Source organism: Cervus canadensis, chromosome 3 (genome assembly GCF_019320065.1).
Source record: "Cervus canadensis isolate Bull #8, Minnesota chromosome 3, ASM1932006v1, whole genome shotgun sequence".
Lineage (NCBI taxonomy): Eukaryota > Metazoa > Chordata > Mammalia > Artiodactyla > Cervidae > Cervus > Cervus canadensis.
The window spans coordinates 31,539,403-31,562,969 of NC_057388.1; the positions used below are offsets into that span (position 1 = coordinate 31,539,403).

Consider the following 23,567-nt stretch of genomic DNA (forward strand, 5'->3'; position numbering starts at 1 on the left):
CTCTTTTTCACATGATGAGTGCATGGAAGTTTATTCAAAATGATTTGGCAAAGTCTCATGGCACCGAGCATAATTCTCATTTAAATATTTATTTTAAAATTCAACATGACATGGCTCTTTCAGGTGGAAAAATTTTTACTAATAAAAGAATACTTTGAAGCTTTTTTTTTTCTTTTAATATCCTAAGGTTTAGTTTCTAAGGCTCAGCTTCCAAAGTTTGGCTGTTTTATGAGTAACCTTAGCTCCAAATAATTGAGAAAGTGATCCAGGCGTATTAAAGGTATAATGAAAAGGAGAGCAAGAAGAAGCATATTTCGAACTTATTGACTGACTGTCTTTTATTCCTTTAATAAGCACTCTGTTAATAAACAGTGAGCATGTGTCAGTCACTGTGTCAGGTGTTTGGGATCAAAGTCCCCAACTTCCCAGAGTTTCCGTGTATGTATAAAAGCAGCACTGGGTCTGATGACCTGGATTTCCACTTTGCTCCTTGCCACTAAGAAGATGATGATCTTGGGCAGATTCCTTTCAGTTATGGGGCTTCACATATAAAACAGGAACAAATCCCAGATCCACTGCTGATGCTCTTTGGTTTCAAATTGGCCTCAAATACAAAGATAGAACTTAACTAATGGACAGTGCTTAGGCTAAAAAAAAAAGCCAGTCATTCTAGAAGTCATAAACTTTTCTTTCTTGAAATTCATTTGTTAATGAAAAAATACACATTTAATTTTCACAAAAAGAATCACATTATAAAGCCATTGATTATTTTTCTCATCCCATATTCCTTTGGTAAACACTGATATATTGTGCACTCTATACTAGTAAATGCATTGCGTATTTGAGATCAGAGATGGAACATATGTTTACTGCCTTGAAAAAGTTCACAATCTAGTAATGGAGATAGAGAAGGAAACACGAATATGGGTGTTGAGTGCTAGTCATAATCAACAAATATTTACTGAACACATTATACTGGGGCTACTGCAGTGAATAAAACTGATAATTTCTGTTCTCAGGAGTTTATATTCAAGTGTGAAGATCAAGCAATAAAGAATAAACATGAAAATGTAAATATTATTAATATAAGAGAAAGTGAAAAAATCATGGAGTGAAAAAAAACGTACAACAGGTTAACGGGAAACAGGGGCACATGTGGTAGGGATTGGGGGCATTGCCATCTTAAGAAGCATTGCCAGGTGGGCCTCAATAAGAAACTAGAATTTAAGGAAAGCCCGATGGAAATAAGGGAATAAATTAGCTATAGGGATGTCTGGGGAAAGGGCTTTTCCAGACAGAGGGAATTGGGAGTGGGAAAGCCCTAAGTATGGAAACAAAGCTGGCTGGAGTGAAGTGAGCAAGAGAGGGGGGTAACGGATGATGGCAGGGGAGCAGCAGTAAAAGGGATGTGGGAGCCAGGGTGGGCCAACCAGGTTGGACCTTGTAGAACACTGTTAGAAGTTTAACTTGGACTGTGAGTGACATTGGGAGACTCTCTAAGAGGGTTTTGAGTAGAGGAGTGACTTGCTCTGACTTTCATTCCAATCCCAAAGAAAGGCAATGCCAAAGAATGCTCAAACTACTGCAAAATTGCACTCATCTCACATGCTAGCAAAGTAATGATCAAAATTTTCCAAGCTAGGCTTCGACAGTACATGAACCGTGAACTTCCAGATGTTCAACCTAGATTTAGAAAAGACAGAGAACCAGAGATTAAATTGCCAACATCTCTTGGATCATCAAAAAAAGCAAGAGAGTTCCAGAAAAACACCTGCTTTATTGACTATGCTAAAGCCTTTGACTGTGTGGATCAGGACAAACTGTGGAAAATTCTTCAAGAGATTGGAATACCAGACCATCTGACCTGCCTCCTGAGAAACCTGTATGCAGGTCAAGAAGCAACAGTTAGAACTGGACATGTAACAACAGACTGGTTCCAAATCGGGAAAGGAGTATGTCAAGGCTGTATATGGTCACCCTGCTTATTTAATTTATATGCAGAGTACATCATGAGAAACTCTGGGCTGGATGAAGCACAAACTGGAATCAAGATTGCCAAGAGAAATATCAATAACCTCAGAATGACACCACCCTTATGGCAGAAAGTGAAGAAGAACTAAAAAGCCTCTTGATGAAAGTGAAAGAGGAGATTGAAAAAGTTGGCTTACAACTCAGTATTCAGAAAACTAAGATCATGGCATCTAGTCCCATCACTTCATGGGAAATAGATGGTGAAACAGTGGAAACAGTGGCAGACTTTATTTTTTTGAGCTTCAAAATCACTGCAGATGGTGACTGTAGCCATGAAATTAAAAGATGCTTGCTCCTTGGAATAAAAGTTATGACCAACCTAGACAGCTTATTAAAAAGCAGAGACATTACTTTGCCAACAAAGGTCCATCTAGTCAAAGCTATGGCTTTTCCAGTAGCCATGTATGGATGTGAGAGTTAGACTATAAAGAAAGCTGAGCACTGAGGAATTCATCCTCTTGAACTGTGGAGTTGGGGAAGACTTTTGAAAGCCCCTTGGACAGCGAAGAGATCCAACCAGTCTATCATAAAGGAAACCAATCCTGAATATTCATTAGAAGGATTGCTGCTGAAGCTAAAATTCCAATAGCTTGGCCACCTGATGTGAAGAACTGACACATTTGAAAAGACCCTGATGCTGGGAAAGATCGAAGGTGGGAAGAGAAGGCGACGACAGGCTGAGATGGTTGGATGGCATCACCGACTCCATGGACATGAGTCTGAGTAAGCTCTGTGAGTTGGTGATGGAAAGGGAGGCCTGGCGTGCTGCAGTCCATGGGGTCCCAAAGAGTCGGACATGACTGAGCGACTGAACTGAACTGAACACTGTAAAAGGCCGTCCTGGCTGTTGTGCTGTGGATGGGTTGGAGGTGGGTGTTGGCAGCTTAGACCAGGGTAGTAGCAGTTGAGACGGAATAAGTGAAGGGGCTAGACCTGACAGAGGGGGATGGGGTAAGCGTGTTCCAGGTAGAGGATATAGCATATACAGAGGGCACAGAGGCAGAAAGAAAGGCATGATGTTCATGGCGATCTGCAAGTAGTCTTAATGAAAGGAAGGGTGAATGCTGAGTGTGTGGCAGAAGATGAGTCTAGAGAGGTGGAGAGTCATTAGATCTTATGCCAGGAGGGCTCACTATTTAGAAGTCTTTTTAACACAGCATACATAGTTTTGCAAAAATCTCTTTTGCAAAAGGAATATTCACAGTTGGTAAACTTTAAGGAATACTCATAGTGGCCAGTGTTGGAACAAGTTAGTAGGGATGTACCCAGGAACAGAGAAGTATTCTCAGGAGGCTTAGAGCTTCCATCCTGAGGACTAGGGCTCTAACGGGATTGACTACAACTGTCTGCCAGAAGAATCCTGGAGTAAATGCAGAGTACAAGCAGATGGGTGCATGAGGACTTCTCTCATTCAAAAGATTGTGCAAGGTTTGCTGAAGTGTTCACTACTGTGCCTAATCCATTGCCTCAGTATTCAAGTTAGAAAGTTAGAGATACTATTTCCAAAAAAATGTAAAACAGATCTACTTCTCAGTAGTTTACTAGGTTAACCTTATTCTTTCAACAGACATATTTAGCTAGTTTAGCATCTCAGGATGCTCTCATAGTAAGGCATTTTCTTGCCCAAGTCTTACTGCTATGCATATGTGCCTGGTACCGGTCTAAATTCCCTCTCTTTTCTGTAGTGTGAATCTGTTTTTCACCCTGCTATTGTCTTCAGAGATGGAGAGTGACTAGTAGCAATGTCAAGCAAATTGAGAGGGTGAAAATAGCACTTTGTGGTCAGATCTCCACAGCCAAACTAAATTGTAGAATCGAAGCCAGTAATTGAACAAGGCAGACAAAAAGAAGATCCTGTTGTTTCATTTATCCAAATAATGGCCTTATTTCTTCATTTTTCTTTGCCATTTAAGACTCAATCAGTGAAATCAAGGAAAATATTTTGGTTCCAAAAAACACTTTGCAAAGGCTCTCTGAAATCCAAGAGTTTTTGTTCTATTAGCTGTTCATGAGTGGATATATTTGTATATTTGCATACCAAGGAGTAATGGACTAGAATAACAGAGTTAATTAATACTTGTGGTGCATAAAGATGAATGATTACCCCAAGGGTAGTCTGAAAGGGAAGGAAGTTGCTTATCTTATTCAGCTTTAAGAATTAAGTGCATTGTAGATGCTATTTATAGATACCTGAGAGTTCATTTATATTTAAAGATATTCCTTTTTTTTCTTTCTTTCTTTTTTTTTTTTTTTACTGACTCTATGGTCCATTCTTATATTCTGGAGTCATCAGTGTGAACTGATCTGGGATTTTGAGATTAATCCTGGACATGTATACATGTATATCACACATACACACACACACACATGCACATATTCTTATATGGAATACACCTGTGGGAATACAAGGCATAGGAAAGGCTTCATCTTTACCATTTTCAGTGCCTGTTCTAATGGTAAGAGATGGTATCCATCAGATGAATAGGAGTGAATGCTGACATAATCAATTTTAGCTACTTTTGGCTCTCTGTGTAGAATGAAGAAAAGATGTGCTAAAATGCAGGCTGATAATTTTGGTGCTTATTTTCTAGGCTAGAGTAAGGGTTAGAGTTCTGGACTAGAAGCCGGTTGTCATGAGGTCTTCTTTCAGTATTACTATTGATTTTTTTCAGTCCATTTGACTTCTGAGTGATTATCTATAAGGGAGAAGTGAGAACTGCTACTTGCTTCACTGATAATATGATTTGAGCATAAAAACTTTCATGTCTTGGATGATAAATCAATTGAAACAGACTCTGCAGACTAGAATGATGCCCTAGTGGCATGGGAGATGATTAGCAGTTTAGACAAATGAAAGTGTTCTATCATTGCAACATTTTTGGCATCAAAATCTTTTGTGCTCAGTAATATTACTTACCATTTTATGATTTAGGTTTAAGCGAAATTCCCCAGAACTGGTACCTTAATGCAATGATATCACATGCACTGTAAAAGAGCATGCAATTCTAAAGATGTGTGTTTTTGTATGTTAGTAGTACATTAAAACACAGTGCTATATTGAGAAATGTATAGACCATATTTATAAACAAATGGAGCAGCAAAAGCCACTTTGAATACACCTCTGGATGTTCACTTCTAAATCAGCATGACTTCCATCAGTCTTCAGTTTGCTTAAAGTCAAGCTCCCAGGAAAACAGTTTCATTTCATAAAATAATCTGAGAAAAATCCACAACTCTTAATCCTGACATGGAAATGCTGCTCTACAGCAGAAGATATAAACTCGAAAGCCTGGAATCACCAGGCTCTGAGTGTTTTTCTCTTTCCTTCCCTAATTAGGCTCTGGAAAAAGAGTGACTTTTTTTTTTTTTTCTCACCCCCACTGTGAAAGTTATGAGACTCTTTTGCTCAAATCACCCAGAAGGAAAGCTTGGAAGTTCATGTTCCTTAGAGAGTTGTCAGTTCTGCTAAAGAAGATTAAATGCCCATGGCACAGGTGTCATATCCCACAGCTAATCACAAGAAAGAGAGCAAATGTGACATAGCCCAGATTTAGGCAGCTACCGCAGGTCAGGACACCCGAGGGGTGCTTCAATCTCATATGGTGTACCAGCCAAGATATTCACTCGAAAATAAGTAACTGACATAAAAAACCCATCATATTGCCTCTTGGAATATTTCAGTTTGAATCGCTTGGGTGGCTCTGAAACAAAGATTTCTGGGTTGGGGCAGAGGTATTTGATTCCTCTTTGATTCCACTGTTTGCATCATAGAAGATGACTGATTAAAGGCTTCTTGCTTACCTGTGAAGTTGATTTTCAGCAAGTAATCCTTGTACAGCTTCTTCCCGTCCAGGATCTTCATGGCGTCGCAGAGCTTGGTGGTGTTGGGGCAGAGCGTGCGCTGCATTTTGTGCAGGGCATGGGCCATGGCATACACCGCATTCACCACGAACATGATCTTGGATTCCTGCTCGTAGTTGCTGCTGTCGATGGCCAGGTGCTTGTCGCAAGGGCGCCGGTGGTTGTGCTTGTTCTGGAGGCTGCACTGGAACTTCTGCTCCCAGAAGTCCCGGAACCAGGGGTTGCGGTGGTTGTTGTAGGGGTTGAGGCTCTGGAAGTAGCGATCAAACGGGCGGATGGGCTGCGAGGCCAGCTCCAGGGTGATGGCGCCATAGGCCACATGCTCGCTGCCCTTGATGATGCTTTCTTGCGCACCCCAGCCGTCGCTGGCCACCCAGGTGAAAGAGGCGTTGGCGCGGCTGGCAGCGGCGATGAGCTCCCGGGAGTCGTCGCTGCGCATGAAGAGAACCACGACGCGCGCGTTGGGCTTCTGCAGCAGCTCGCGGATCACGCTGTCGTAGGATTTGCGGATGTTGGAGCGGCCCACCTTCTCCGCAGTGGCGATGCAGATGTTGCGCAGGCGGGCTTCCTGCTCGAAGGCCTCGATCCCCGTCTCCCCATAGTCGCCCTCCGAGGCCACGGTGGACACGTAGGTCCAATTGAAGAAACGCAAGATTTCGGCCATGGCTTTGGCCTGGTAGAAATCGGGGGGCACGGTCCTGGCAAAGTAATCGTAGCGCGATTTGTCGCTGAGTTTGGCACTGGTGGATGCGTAGCTTATCTGCGGGATCTGGAAGAGCCTCAGCAGGTTTGCCACCTGGGGGAGGGAGACAAGGCAGGTACCATTATTTTTTTAGCAATCCGGAGGTAACTGACTGCACAGGAAAGGTGAAGCATACCAGGCCTTTACCCAGCTCCCTCTGCAGCTCCAGATCACTAAGCTGTTCTGGACGCTTTGTCAGCTGCTTTCCTGGACACTGTATTTGGGGAATTAGGAAACAGGTTCCAAGCAGGTAATTCAAGTGTTGGGAAAAGACAAAGAGAAATGAGAAGGACATGTCTCTCTCTCCTAGACTTTATACTACATCCTGGACCAGAATCAGTTCTGTTCAGGTATCAGTGGGGCTGCTTTAAGTTTCTGGAGTCCTCTTATAACTCAGTCTAACAATGAACTACAGTGAATTAGCCAAATTCGGTTTTTAGACAAACTTGGCTGTGGTTGTATAGAAAGAGCCTGGGTGTTGTCTAATTCTCACTTCCCCCTCTTTTGCTAAAAAAGGCAGTCTCTGAAAGAGTTTAATTTGGGAACTGTATGCCACATGGACAGTTCAAATTAGACACTTATTATCTAGGTTAAGCCAAAAAAAAAAAAAGTCCATTCTTTTTGGTCCATCCCAAGTTAGGCATATACCTTTCTAACCTTAAAGAACTTGAACAACATTTTCTTTGCCTTTTTAACATTTTGTTTCTGCTTGGATTATACATAGCCCAAGCATACAAATGCTATTTTTATGATATTTTTTATTAAAAAGCAAATTAGGGAGTGTTGAGGACCTTGTCAATAAGGAACTATTTACTTTAAAATGTTTAAAGTTTATTCTGAATAAAGAATGTACATTTCTTATAATTTACCTTGCAATAATATTTCACTTCTTATTTATTACAGAATAAAAAAGGAAAGTGAGAGTAGCATATCAAGGAACATTTTATGCATAGAGTATTTGTGAAGTTTGTACATTTTAAAATATATATGCAGATCATATGTAAATCTAATAAGTTTTTGTTTTTCCTGGCTACCTCACATATTCTGAACATTTCTATCTTTACAATGATTTTAGTTACATAATATACTAAGTAGACTTTAACTGGAAATAATGTTGGCTATCCCAACATACTCTATGAGAACTTTGAAATTTCCCTTCTGAAAATTGCGGTTTCAGGTTTCTGTTTGACATGGAGGAAGCACAGCTTGAAGTAGGCAGCTGTTAGCAAAGAGCACAAGTAACATCAAACAACTGACAGCTGAGTCCTGATTAACCATCATTTCATCTGGCAGTGGAAACCAACAGCCATATTCATACACAGCCACACAGCACGTTCTCAGAGATCTGGCCTGCTATTAAAACCAACACTTGATATAGCCCAGAGCTATCAAAAATGTTTTCTATATCTTTGCAAATCTTGGTACCTCTCATGTAACTACAAATAGAACAGCAAGAAAATCTGGCACTTAGCTTGCAATATAATGCAAATTTAGGATCCAGATCTTTTTTGCATCTTGATTTTTAATATATGTATATATACTAGGATGTGAGTGAATTTTGGGGAATGGAGGTGAGTGAATGGGTAAGTGGGCGGATGCACACTAGTATGCCGTTTATTTTTCTCTCAGGCCTAGGGACCCTGAACAAAATGGACTCTCCTGATTCATTTGAACTTGGGAGTGCGGGTTGTTTACTCAGCCTGACTGTGATGGCACTGAGCCAGCACTCTCATCACGTCTGTACTGAGTACCTGGCTTCTTTCGAATGTAGGCAGCACTGTGGCGGACTGTGAGGAGACTGTCCCTGTCTGTGCACGGGCTTGGCTTGATTATGGAGACTTTGGATGACATTGGAGAGACCGTCTCTTCTGGATGCTACAGTTTTCTAATCTTCAAGTTCTGTTCATCAGGATCTGAACCCCTCAGGGAGGCAGAGAATGAAAGGACCTGAAAAATGCCTGTAGACATCATTTTCTGGCAGCTAGGAACCACAGCGAAAGAATCCTAAACTGTTGAAACTTCCTTCTCCTGGAGGCATATGAGTAAAGAAAAAGTTCTTGTCTTTTGATGAATAGGATCCTGTGGCTCCACGTCTACCTGTCCAGGATATCTGAGAACAATTTACAAACAAGGCAGACATACAAGAGACTGAACTGGGCATAGAATGATGGCTATGTGGAGAAGATTCTCTGTGTAGGAAGGGGCACAACTGTAGCAGGTTTGAGTAGGTAGTAGGTTAGAATACAACTGCAGTGATTGCTACCATTTTATGAGTAGTTATCTGATATACAAATGATTATGTACAAAATAATAAAGATCTACTGTATAGCACAAGGAACTGTATTCAATGCCTTGTAATAATTTATAATGGAAAAGAATCTGAAGGAATATATATAGATATATAAATATGTATCTCTATCTATCTATATATCTGAATTCCTTTGTTGTACACCTGAAGGTAACACAAGTTTGTAAATCAATTCTACTTCAATAATAGAATAGCTTGTATATGAGTGTTTAATGAGACTACAGCCTACTTTAGAAAAAGGAGGCACATTTAGTGAGCTAAACATGAGAATGGAACTCTAATAAAGTGTAATCTCAATTGTATTACCTCTTAAATAGCATGGAGCAATCATATAGTCAGAGCATGATGTTCAGAGTTACATTTACATTTTTGAAACACATGTAATGCAAATGAATGATAGAATAAAGTGTTGAAGTTCTTTTGTCATGGTGAACCATTCATTTTAATACTAGTTTCCTTAGACTACATGAGTAAAAGTGCTTAATATAAAAATTAAATACCACAGAAATAAGCAGATTATAAATCTCATTTTCTTTCCCTCTCTCACCCTCTCCAGCCTGACTTCTAGAGAAGAATAAAGTTCTTAGTTTGATTTGTGCATTTTCAAAATTATTTATTCTGTTGTAAAGCCAGTGACTAATGTACTGGGTATTTATATGTGTATTTTCTCCTTTGATGTTCACAACTGCCTTTTATGATAAATATTGTTTTCTCCATTGTAGCAGTGCAGAAACTGAGATGAAGAAATTTGTTTGTGATCATAGGATTAGAAAATAGAGGCAAAATCACGATTTAGAGGCAGGTCTTTTGACCTGAAGGACCATAGCTGCCCTCTCATAACCTTGAGTCTGCTGTCTCCTGCGTGATTGTGAATCTGAGGTCTGAGGCACAGAAGGGCACCCAGGTAGGAAGAACAGGAGGGAGGAACAGAAGCAGTATTGTGGTTTACACTATGGACCACCTAGTTGCTACTAGGAGCTTCCTTTTTAACATAAAACCAGCCAGCTGAAACATTCTTGATTTGCTTTACTGGCCATGTGGTTTCCTCTGTGAAAACATGAAGGTGTAAGAGGACATTTACATTGGACATCATTTTAAAAATAGAAGAATCATTTTAGGATGGAGAAATAATGTGGACTTTTGGAAGAAAGTTACCCAGTTATAGTGTTAGTAGGAGTGGAGGGAGGGAAAAAAGATCTAGTTATATCCTTTAGGGAAAACCACTTTAAAAGTAGAGAGATACTTTTCATGGTTAGAAACTCTAATAAAAAGGGATATAGCTTAAGAGCAATAGGAAAACTTAAAAAATAATTCAAATAATACAGAATAGTCTCAATAAGACGGACAAGTCAAGATCTCCAAAGAAGCTACTGGATGGCTAGGCTGCATTGGGCCATGTGAGTGTTGAAAGAACTAGCGAGAGGGATGAAACCTGTAGGTGTGTTAGGTCCTTGGGCAGGCCTTGGACAATATACAAGATTGGCATGAGCCTGTGAGAACTAGGAAGAATAAAGCACAGAACGTGAAAATGGAGTGATGTTGATTGTTGCTATGATTGTTTTTCGATTATATTTTAGGAGAAGCTGTGGTAAGAAGAGAGAGAATCACTGGTTGGGAGAGTTGGTTCTAAATGAGTGAAAGCAAGACACTGCCCAGCTCTTTCTGCCTCCTTATGTGCCTTCATGAGAATGTTTCCTAATCTGGAGATTGTGATACAAATATATGAAAAAGTTCTCTCACACCCAAGCAGGGCAGAAGACCACAAATGGGTCCATAATCAATTAAGTTTGCCTCTGAATTCTGGAAGAAATCATAGATTAAATCAGGTAATTACTATTAATAATTTATGAGAAATTAATAATGGGAGGACTGTCAGAGGATAAAAAGTGAGGAGTAAGAGAAAATTCAGGAACTATAAATCAGGAATAAATATAAATCAATAATCATGATATATTTTGGTAATTTTTTTTCTCAGAGTTCCCTATAGAGAACATGCAGGCATTTAGAAATGAACAAAAAAAGTGCTAGAAATCAGCATGGATTCACTGAGAATGAATTTCAGTAGAATCTTCCAACATTGGTTGGACCATTTAGGGAGGAGTTGTAGCCATGAACTCTGACTTCAACAAGGTATTGGTGACATTACCTGGATTCTCATGAAAAGGGAAAAGTGATAGGAATTGGATAAAAATTTAAATATACTAAAGTAGAATAGCTTGAAGAAATTCTATATGAGGTGGTCAAGTAAGATTAAATTTTTATCAGTGACTTTGGAAAAATACATAAATAAACTATGAGATCATTACATTTTTGAGCCAGAAGGAGCCATGAAGCTAATCTAAGCTTTTTGCTATATAGGTGAGGAAACTGAAGCTCACAAAGTGAAGTGGCTTTCTAAAATTTACACAACCAATAAGCAAAAAAGCTGAGTGGAGCCCAGTTTCTTGATTTTTCCAAAGGGCTAGCCTTCTTTTCTGGCAATTAGGTGATATTACATAGGAAGAGATGTATGTTTCTGGATTTAAGTTAAAATTACATGTAAGTGAAGAAAAAGTAAGAAAACTAGGGGAAAATGAGGGTATAGATGCCAAGCTGAATATTGCAAAAATCCACCAGAAGTCCAAGGGTGGCTAAAGTCAAAGGGGAATTATTAAGTGGTTTGCTGTCTTTAGATTCAATTTTAGATCCACTGTTACTGATGTATTATCTTCTTTAATCCTCATAACAATCTTATGAGGCTGATACTACCATTGTCTCATTTTATAGATTGAGGAACCCAGGCACAGAGCACCTGGGGATCTTGCGTCCCAGGTGTCTGACACTGTGCTTACTTTCGCAGTTCAGTTTGGTTCAGTCGCTCAGTTGTATCTGATTTTTTGCAACCCCATGGGCTGCAGCACACCAGGCCTCCCTGTCCATCACCCACTCCCAGAGTTTGCTCAAATGTACGTCCATCGAGTTGGTGATGCCATACAACCGTCTCATCCTCTGTCGTCCCCTTCTCCTCTTATTCAGCTCATTCTGCAATTCAAGCTCTTAACCTCTGCCATATGGAATTCCTCTCATTACAGTATAGCAGTGATATATTTCAAGTTATAATATGTCCATCCTTTTTCATTTCTTAAGGCACTGTCTCCTTGACTGGAGGACCATGAGTAGTCATTCCTTATTAGTAAAAATATACTTTTTCATTTGTCAGTTCTGTACTTTGAGATAGCTGTGTAGATGTTTGTTTACTTCCTGACCATCTACAGAGGTAAGAACAGTGGTCTAAGAAACCAGGGGTCATTTCAGCTGGGAGTTTGAAAGCTTCGAGTTATACATATCGTGATCAAGTTTGGCTTTACGATTTATGTAGGATACACCAAGACCTCATGGAGGAACCCATTGTTCCCTAAGGCCTGAAAGGCTGCATCCAGCGTTCCTAGAAGCCCTTTCTGCACACGGTGTACTGTAGTCTTTTGTTCAGTGTTCAAACACCTGAGGGGTAGCCACTCTCTGGGTGGTTGGAACTTATCCTGGACTAGGCAGTGAAAGCTCAACATTCAGAAAACTAAGATCATGGCATCTGGTCCCATCACTTCATGGCAAATAGATGGGGAAACAGTGGAAACAGTGTCAGACTTTATTTTTTTGGGCTCCAAAATCACTGCAGATGGTGACTGCAGCCATGAAATTAAAAGATGCTTACTCCTTGGAAGGAAAGTTATGACCAACCTAGATAGCATATTGAAAAGCAGAGACATTACTTTGCCACCAAAGGTCCGTCTACTCAAGGCTCTGGTTTTTCCAGTGGTCATATATGGATGTGAGAGTTGGACTGTGAAGAAAGCTGAGAGTTGAAAAATTGATGCTTTTGAACTGTGGTGTTGGCGAAGACTCTTGAGAGTCCCTTGGACTGCAAGGAGATCCAACCAGCCCATCCTAAAGGAGATCAGTCCTGGATATTCATTGGAAGGACTGATGCTGAAGCTGAAACTCCAACACTTTGGCCACCTCATGCGAAGAGTTGACTCATTGGAAAAGACCCTGATGCTGGGAAGGATTGGGGGTAGGAGGAGAAGGGGATGACAGAGGATGAGATGGCTGGATGGCATCACCAACTCGATGGGCATGAGTTTGAGTAAACTTTGGGAGTTGGTGATGGACAGGGAGGCCTGGCGTGCTGTGATTCATGGGGTCGCAAAGAGTTGGACACGACTGAGCGACTGAACTGAGGCAGTGCAATGTTTTCAATGCAACCTCTCAAGTCACAAATGTATGGACTGTTTTGTTTTTTTTTTTTAAGATTTGATAAATGCTAAAGATTCTGGGCTTGGCCAGCTACTGTTATATTTTCCAGCAGATGTGATGGTTTTAATTAGTATTTCTGCCTTTGTTTCATTTTTGCAGTTTTAGTGAAAGTGTTAGTCACTCAGTCACATCCAACTCTTTGCTACTGCATGGACTGTAGCCCTCCAGGCTCCTCTGTCCATGGGATTCTCCAGGCAAGAATACTAAAGTGGGTTGCCATGCCCTTTCCAATCTGTGTCTCCAATGTCTCCTGTATTACAGGCGGATTCTTTACCTGCTGAACCATCAGGGAAGCCCCAGGATGGACTTCACCGGTAATAGTTGTCCAACAACCAATGGTATATAATGTTGAATGTCTGCTACTATTTCCCTATTGTTTCTGTCTCCTAATGAACTACCTGGTTTCTCCCATGTCCTGTGTCCTCAAATCTATGCGCCTTTGCTTATATTGTTCCCTGTGCTTAAAATGACTTTTACCACTTGTCTGCTCAGTGAATCCATTCAAGGGCCCCTTCTCTGAGAAGGTACTTCAGGCTGAGTTGTGCACCCATCTTCTGAGGCTGTCACTCCTTTATGTATTTCCCTCATGGCACTAATTAAAATGTATGGTGACTTCTAGATCATTCACTAATTCCTCTACTAGAATGAAAACTCTGAAGGCCAGGGAATGTGTGTTGTTAATTTCTGTTTCCTCGATGCCTTGTGGAGTAAAAGAAGTGTGCCATGCATATGTGTGTGTGTGCTAAGTCGCTTCAGTCGTGTCCGACTCTTTGTGACCCTATGAACTGTAGCCTGCCAGGCTCCTCTGTCCAGGGGATTTTCCAGGCAAGAATAATGGAGTGGATTGCTGTGCCCTCATCCAGAGGATCTTCTCGACCCAGGGATCAAACCCACATCTCTTATGTCTCTCCTGCATTGGCAGGCAGGTTCTTTACCACTAGTGCTACCTGGGAAGACTTCATGCCATATGATTTGTGAAATAAATGAGCTGATGAATGAGTGCATTTCCATGTGACCTTTTCTAATTGCAACAATATGTTTCTGTGGGAACCCCCCAAACTAATTACCCCAGCAAGCAGTGTAAAGCTCCTCTCAAACACTACCTATAAACAATGTACTGTGCATTGTAGATCCTTTGCTAATCATTGTCAAGTTTTCACAAAGTGAGATTATACATAGACAATTGGCTTAGACCTTAAGGTAGCCGAAGCAAAGGTTTTCAGACTGTTAAAACCAAAATTTCTCCAAATATCTCTGTGTAACTAACTAGGAGTATACAAAAGGAAGTCAGTATAATGCCAAATGGATCTGGTTATTGCACCAATTTCCTTGGGCTACAAAGGTGCCTTTTTATCTTAAGGAAAACAAACTAAGGGCCTTATCATGGAGCCTTAGTCCTCAAACCATAAAAACCTAAAGTAGGAATCAGATAAACATATACCTAAGGGAGTTCAGTTCAGTCGTTCAGTTGTGCCCAACTCTTTGCGACCCCAGGAATCACAGCACGCCAGGCCTCCCTGTCCATCACCAACTCCCAAAGTTTACTCAGACTCATGTCCATCGAGTCGGTGATGCCATCCAGCCATCTCATCCTCTGTCATCCCCTTCTCCTCCTACCCCCAATCCCTCCCAGCATCAGGGTCTTTTCCAATGAGTCAACTCTTCACATGAGGTGGCCAAAGTATTGGAGTTTCAGCTTCAGCATCAGTCCTTCCAATGAATACCCAGGACTGATCTCCTTTAGGATGGGCTGGTTGGATCTCCTTGCAGTCCAAGGGACTCTCAAGAGTCTTCGCCAACACCGCAGTTCAAAAGCATCAATTTTTCAGCGTTCAGCTTTCTTCACAGTCCAACTCTCACATCCATACATGACCACTGGAAAAACCATAGCCTTAACTAGACGGACCTTTGTTGGCAAAGTAATGTCTCTGCTTTTTAATATGGTATCCAGGTTGGTCATAACTTTCCTTCCAAGGAGTAAGCATCTTTTAATTTCTTGGCTGTAATCACCATCTGCAGTGATTTTGGAGCCCCCAAAAATAAACTCTGATACTGTTTCCACTGTTTCCCCATCTATTTGCTATGAGGTGATGGGACCAGATGCCATGATCTTAGTTTTCTGAATGTTGAGCTTTAAGCCAACTTTTTCACTCTCCTCTTTCACTTTCATCAAGAGGCTGTTTAGTTCTTCAGTTTCTGCCATAAGGGTGGTGTCATCTGCATATCTGAAGTTATTGATATTTCTCCCGGCAATCTTGATTCCAACTTGTGCTTCTTCCAGCCCAGCGTTTCTCATGATGTACTCTTTATGTAAGTTAAATAAGCAGGGTGACAGCATACAGCCTTGACATACTCCTTTTCCTATTTGGAACCAGTCTGTTGTTCCATGTCCAGTTCTAACTGTTGCTTCCTGACCTGCATACAGGTTTCTCAAGAGGCAGGTCAGGTGGTCTGGTATTCTCATCTCTTTCAGAATTTCCCACAGTTTATTGTGATCCACACAGTCAAAGGCTTTGGCATAGTCAATAAAGCAGAAATAGATGTTTTTCTGGAACTCTCTTGCTTTTTTGATGATCCAGCAGATGTTGGCAGTTTGATCTCTGGTTCCTCTGTCTTTTCTAAAACCAGCTTGAACATCTGGAAGTTTCACGGTTCATGTGTTGCTGAAGCCTGGCTTGGAGAATTTTGAGCATTACTTTACTAGCGTGTGAGATGAGTGCAATTGTGTGGTAGTTTGAGCATTCTTTGGGATTGTCTTTGGGATTGGAATGAAAACAGACATTTTCCAGTCCTGTGGCCACTGCTGAGTTTTCCAAATTTGCTGGCATATTGAGTGCAGCACTTTCACAGCATCATCTTTCAGGATTTGAAATAGCTCAACTGGAATTCCATCACCTCCACTAGCTTTGTTCGTAGTATGCTTTCTAAGGCCCACTTGACTCCACGTTCCAGGATGTCTGGCTCTAGGTGAGTGATCACACCATTGTGATTATGTGGGTCGTGAAGATCTTTTTTGTACCATTCTTCTGTGTATTCTTGCCAGCTCTTCTTAATATCTTCTGCTTCTGTTAGATCCATACCATTTCTGTCCTTTATCGAGTCCATCTTTGCATGAAATGTTCCCTTGGTATCTCTAATTTTCTTGAAGAGATCTCTAGTCTTTCCCATTCTGTTGTTCATCAAATGAACCCATACTAAGGTCTGCTCATAAGGTAAGATTTTTCTGCAGACTAATGCACTGTGTACAGATACATAAGCAGCCAAATTCTCAGCCCTCACATCAGTTGCTCAGTTCTTATTCTTTCTTGGGAATGTTTTTCCAATAATTAATAGCTGACTATGGAGTCAGGCTCCTGTAGGTATTCAAACCATCCTTATTCACTGTTGAGAATTTTTTGAGTTAAAGACCAATTTATTTGGGAGTTTTTCTTCTCCTGGAATTTTTTTTTTTTTTTTAGCAAGTCATGGGAAGTCTTTAGAATTCTAGGTGTCATGCTTCATTTCAATGATGCTCTCATCATGGAGATAAAAGAGTATAAACTTTGGGAAACAGCTGGGGTAGTCTATTCTTTGAGGTTGTGGAGAAAGGGAATATGAATTAGAAATGTCAGTCACCTGTGAGCCTCCACATCCTGTGGTCGCTCTTCCCATGCAGGACATCCATGACATGCCCATTTTATTTTGTAGTTTCGCTGAGATACCTATTCTTTTCCCCCAAACTTTTTACTTTTATTTTATATTGAGGTATGGCTGATTAACAATGTTGTGGTAGTTTCAGGCAAACAGTGAAGGGACTCAGCCACACCTGATACATGTATCCATTCTTCCCCAAATCCCGCTTCCATCCTGCCTGGCACATAACATTGAGCAGAGTTCCATATGCTATACAGAGATCCTTGTTGGTTATCCATTTTAAATATAGCAGTGTGTACTTGTCCATCCCAGACTTTCTAGCTATCCCTACACCCCGCCACCCTGGCAACCACAGTTTCACTTTTCAAGTCTGAGTCTGTTTCTGTTTTGTAAGTAAGTCCACTTGTATCTTTTCTTTTTAAAGTCCACATATAAGGGATATGACATACCCATTTTAAACATGAGCTTCATGCCTTCTGTGGTGACACAATGCCAGACATTTTATTCAACAGAAGACAAAAAGGCAGATGTAGGTCTAGAGTCTAGCAGCAGTAAGTGTCCTACTAAAGTGATTGTCCATGATGAGCAATCTTTTCAGAACTTTCATGGTTATTTTCTTCTGAGGTTGTGCTGATGGGGACAACAATAGCTGGTTTTTATGGGGACCTGTGCTTAGCTATAAGAATTCCAGATGGTAAAGAGGCATCAAATTATTACTTCCTAAGAAAAGTGCTATCTACAAAGCTGAACTGTATGCATTTGAAAAATAAGCCATTGGTGCTGTCCCGGGAATGAGGAGACTTGATAATAACCTCCAAGGGTTTGCCTTTGCATTTGGTGTTGTTTCCATATCACTTTGGGGCTGTTTTCTAAGAATAAGCTACACCTTTAATTGTTTTATCACACATGCAGTGCTGAAAGCTTTGTTTCATTCTTTTAATTAAGTGATTATATACAAGCCCACAAGACTACTGTACTTTAAGCCATCTGCTACCTTATAACCCATGTTATTACATAAAGCCAGTTCTCAAAGTTGTTATGGGATGAGACCACAGTGACCCTCCTATTGAGAATGATCAGGCTGTACTATTAGCTGTACAAAAACCTCAGATTGGCTTGGATTTTAAAGTGAAACTGGAGGTGGTGTGTAGTTGAGAAATTGCCTGAGGAATTCAAGCTGTTCCCATCACATGAGTTATCTGCCCGTAAAGGATGCCAATCATATTGTTATTGCAGAAAGGATTAGTCATTTGTTTGTTTGTTTGTTTGTTTTGGACCACACTACCTGCAGCACATCTGGGAATGCATTGCATGAAATGAGTTGACTGGAGCCCATGTTTGAGGGTCAGAGATTAATCTGGATTTAGGAAGTCGTATAACAGAGCATAGAAATTGCCAATTTTCTCAGTTTAATCTGCAAAAGTCACTGATTCTTACATGCTGTGAGCACAAAAAACACTCTAACCCAAGATTTGTACTGCTATTCCCATTACTGGTATGACTTAGTCCTGATGATTTTGTAGGGATGTTCCAGAAAAGGACTGTTTAATCATGGTGGAAACCTTCATAAATGGCTTATAGTAACCCTGATCACTATCTCTTTCTCTCTGGAAATCGTTGCACTCAACACCTGTGGTTGGTAACCCATATTGTCAGACATTTTCATTTTCTTCCTTTGTGACTAAGTAATTTATGAATAGCAAGGCTAGCCATTTTGGCATTCTCATCCCTTATCACTGTGGCTGAACTGCTATGTAGACCATATAGGGTCCCTTGAATCACATTTTCCCAGGAGAGTGGCATCATCAGACATATCAGGTTTCTCATCATGAAAACCCGCATTTGACAAGGGTCTGTCTTGGTCCCTTTCTAACAAGGCACTGTCTCAGCAATGACCTTGTTCCCAACTAGACTTAGCAGATACTTAGAAAGGGAACAAGATGACATTTTGCCTACTGTATCAGCCTGTATCTGCTCTTTACTCCTTTTCCCCTTGTGAATTAATTTTTAAGAGAAATCATGGGATTGAGTGAGTCTGAGTTGCAGTCCCTAACAATAAGATCAGAAAGTCTATGGCATATCTGGTCCAGTGTGTGTTAGTGTTTGCCAGTGACACCTGCAAAATGATGACTTCAAGGATGACTTGACAGCAAAAGACCTGTTAAAGACACATCCTTTTGTGCCTTGGATATTGATTTTTTACAGTGCCTCTTGAGGATTTAACAAAGCCACAAGTTGAACAAATCCATATTTTTCTGTGGCCCCTGAAGTCACTTGTATAACATAATATGATAAATTTAGCCCTATTGATTAAAAAAAACACTCCTATCCTTTTTTTATTGTTAACTGAAGTTCAAAACTGTTGAGTGTGTGTAGGAAAAGCTAAGGGCTGTAGCTTAATTTTTAAAAAAATGATTTTTATTTATTTCTGAGATCCTTTGCAATAGTTTAGGGCAGAGGGCTATATACCATATTATTTGTAGTAAATAAAACTATGCTATTCATGGGTTTCATGTTAAATGTTCATCACTTCAACAGAACTGCCAGGTATATAAGCAAGTAGGGTACCCATTCAGTGCATAGGATTGGCATCAAATAGGCCAGCAGTGGAATACCAGCCCATTCTCTCACTAGCTGCTTGAATTTAATTTTTAAAGTTATTGGTTTATTTAAGCTATTTTAATTCCTTAAGCTTTAGTCTCCTCTTTTGTAAAAAGGGAATAAGTAGTCTCTGGCTTGTGAAGTTATTTAAGGATGAAGTGATAATATGTGTGAAGCACTTAACTCACCAGCTGGCACTTAGTAAGTGTTCAAAAAATGAAAGGGATGGTGAGAATGGCTGATCCAGCAGTCATTCATTCAGCCAACTTCAATTGACATTGATGTTACAAGACACTATTCTCAAATTTATATTGTCCTAAGATGAGTAATGAACCCCCACTGTCTTCTAGGAAGGTGTAGTCTTGTGGGAGACAAAGAAGCATACTAAGGTTAAAATTTTGAGCTACGTGTACATATACAAAAACATGGGTGAAGGAGCAGGTTCAAGTGAGTCATGGGGGGTTCCCACGTAGAGGGAACACAGCCTTGATCTTGAAGACCCAGAGAACGTTTACCAAGCAGAGGAAGGGAAAGGAAGTTTTCAGGCAGGAAGGTGAGCACAAAGACAGAGATGGGCAAATTCACACCTGCTTTATGAGTAGCAGACCATTCAGTGTTATCAGGGTACCCAGTGCCCCTCTAGGGATTAGTAGGGTGAGGAAGAGTAAAAGGATTGTGGCTGGACTGCTAAGTATTTCACATGCTACGATAAAGATTTTGACTTTTCTTCTTTAAGAGATAAAAAGACATTACAAAGTTTAAATAAAGGAATGACATGACCAAAGTTATGTTCTAAGCAGGCCACAGTGGATGACATCCGACTTGAAAAGAAAGAGTCAGGGCAGGGTAATCAGATGGACAACATACTTATTCTGACTCAGTCTGTGAGGTTTTGAAGGCCAGGGACCTTGTAATCCTAATAGCAGTTAATAAGTTACTAGTAGAAAGGTCAAGATTGGAGGTTTAAAAATAAAACCTGAGTTCATTAAAACCATTTATTTGGTTGGTAGTAATTACTTAAGTACTCATGTCTTAATTTGTTCTCCTGTTTGTGTCATTACGGGTCACCTTGAAATCTTGAAAAGAAGCAGGTCATAAATAATGTTCATCACTGGAGACTATAAAAAGGCTAAAGAACTTTTAAATTCCTGGAAGCATCTCAGAAAAAGGGCATAAGCAGTTTCTTCCAGGTAGAAATGAAAGCAGAGATTCAGTTAAGTGAACTCTGATAGCAGTTGAAGTTTACTGGATGACACCAGCCTGCATTTATTGTCACAGTTCTTAAATCTTGTATAAATGATATTCCTTAAAACTACTGTGTCAATATAGGTAATATATGCTTAATGCATATATGTCCTTTTTACTTTGATGGAAAGTTACTTTTTGGAGAAAAATCCTGAACAAATTATAGATTATGTGTTCCATCACATCTGTTTTCCACCCGGGGAGAGCTTAATTGCCTGGTTTGTATTCTCTGAGGCCTCATTGTGAACCTAATGGCAACTACCCAAAGTGGAGACGCAGTGCCTGGTAGGGACCTGCTAGTCCCTGGAATGCACGCCCTGCCAATTTGACCCTAATAAGTGACGGCAAATGCTCAATATGCTTTGCCATTCTGACCACTTGGCAAGTAAACCTGGTCTATATTTGGAATATAATTTTTGAAGATGCTGTCCCTGTTGTATTTTCTTGTGTTTTACAGTTCCCTCTGTGGGAACGTAAAGTCAAGGAGCTGGCAGGAATCAAGACTTTGTCACTAGTAACAGAGGGATTTCCATAATATACCAGGTGGTGATGTCAAAAATAGAGACACCACAATTTTAGTGTTCCAAGTCCCACTGCTATACGGCCTGGAGTAGCAGTGTTTGCTTAGAGTTTAACTGCAGGTGTTTTTGGAACACTATTCTTGAATTTTCAGAGTCCACTAATTGCAAAAATACTCTAAGTTTTCAACTGCCTTTTTCAGAGAACTGTAAAAGTGCTTCTATTCTGCATTAAATCAATAGACTTTCATTATTATAAACTGTTACGTATTGGCTCTTTCCCTATTGAAATTCTGAGCCTTGAATATATTGAGCTATTAAAAAGGCACATATTTAATAGTGATTTGCAAAGAGAACTTTGTGCTGTTAAAGCAAAATCACAACTTCATTTTAACTGAAAGTTTCAGCAGTCCTACATTGATGAGCTGACCTATTAATCTATAATTGTACTGTATTATGAAACACTTACTAATCTTTCAGGAATGCCTGTACCCCTTGATTTTCATTTCATGACCTCGATCCTAGATGTGTGAACACCATAGAAGCTGTTCTCAGTCATGGACCATTCTATTGCCCTGTGGCCCGTGGTCCTGGTGGTAATCTCTTGTTTTTCATTAGTAGTTTCCAAATAAACACATGACAGAAGGAGAATTAATTAAGGAATAAATTAACTCCAAAGCAAAGGAAAAGAAATAGTGCATCTTAGATAATTACCTCTGGCGAGAAATTTCTACAGTGAAACAATGTTAACAAAAGCATTTTTGAATTGCTCTTGCTGTTGCCTCCCTCCCTGCGATAAAGTCCTTAAATAGCACAGCCCTGTTTTGATGGAGGGGAGGGTGGGGTGGGATTTGTGAGATTGCTTTAGCATGAAAAGTCTGGGAAGGAAATAAATAAAAAGATTCTATCTGAGATAATTCTTGAGTTGAGTTTTTCTGAGGCTTAGGCTGTGTGAGGGGGTGATCAGGATAGCAGTGTGGGAGTCAAGCTATCTAGATTTTAATGTTGATTCCACTACTTGTAAAGTGGTAGAAACTTAAACTTGGTACTTGACCTTCATGAACCTCAATTCCTCTTGAAACTATTCCTCTTGCACTGGAGATGTTGAAAGTTTAAAAAAAAAAAAGCCAACAGATAATATATACTAAAATCTAAAATGTTTAATTCTCATTATGTGTGAAACTCTTTTTTTTAACCTGGTTTTCATGTATTTTCTCATTTAATTCATGCAATAACCCAGTAAAAGAGGTACTATTAATATCTTAGTCTTAGAAATGAGGAAAGAGGCAATGAAGGATTAAATAAATTCTGGTTAGTCTGCACCCAGAGTTTTAATCAATGAGCTGAAATTTTTAGGAAGACATGCTAAAAATGTATAGCTGTATCGGTGCTGTGATTGTTGTGTTTGCAATTTTAAGCTCATTAAATGCAACTATCATTTTTACTTTTCTAGTGATAGAGACACTAAAGGTGGATTGGTGAATGGATTTCTAATGCTGTCACTCTACTTGTCTTAAGAATAGGATGATGTTTCCTTCTCTTTTGTGTTGGCTCCTATCACAGAATCTGGCATAGTCAACACTGTATTCTTTATGTGGAAAGACTGAGGAGAGCTTGATTAGAGAAAGTATGGGGCACTAACCTAATCTGGAATGGTCCTGTGTGCCCACCCATGTTGAGTGTTGCATAGTAGTCTCTGGGAATAGTCCGTCTAAGGACAGATGGGGTGGAACCCTTAGAGCTCCTCTCAGATCAAGGCATCTTTTGTGGCACACAGTGAAGGTGGGGAGGGTGGCGGGGGGGTTTGTCCCACAAGCTCACTTTGCTACATCATCTGTCTTTTGTATCATATGCAGTTTTCCATTGTAGAAAAATGCTTATTTTTCATTTATGATCATCCAGACTGACCTAGAATAAGTAGGTCATGGTTGTGATCTGCAACGCAAGATTCATTCAGGGATTTCCAGCCTTCTGGACAGCAGGCAGCAGGTTATCAGTCTGTTAATTCTTTCAATTCATTCAAAAAGCATTTACTCTCAAGGAGGTGTTGTTTTAGGCACCCTCAATACAAAAATACAAGATGTGGTTCCCAAACTCAAGTAGCTTATCGTTAGGTGGGAAAATAGATAGGCAAAGGAATAATTATAGTTAATAAGCTAGTAATGGAGGTGTGCACTTAAGTAGTGGGAGCTTGGGAAACATTTCTCAAAAGAGATAGGGTATGAGGCTTCCCTGGCAGTACAATGGTTAAGACTCTGCACTTTACTGTAAGAGGCACGGGTTCTATTCCTGGTCAGGGAACTAAGATTCCATATGCTGTGTGGCATGGCCAAAA

At 40.1% G+C, this 23,567-nt stretch overlaps 1 protein-coding gene across 2 annotated transcripts in view; it reads right to left on the bottom strand.

The window, feature by feature from the left end:
* The window catches only part of GRM3 (glutamate metabotropic receptor 3), a 227,586-nt gene that overhangs the window by 64,095 nt on the left and 139,924 nt on the right, over positions 1-23,567 (bottom strand). For both annotated transcript variants that reach the window (XM_043462887.1, XM_043462886.1), the window contains exon 3: positions 5,833-6,688. In XM_043462887.1, coding sequence (XP_043318822.1) covers positions 5,833-6,688 — 856 coding nt within the window. The remainder of the gene's footprint in view (positions 1-5,832; positions 6,689-23,567) is intronic.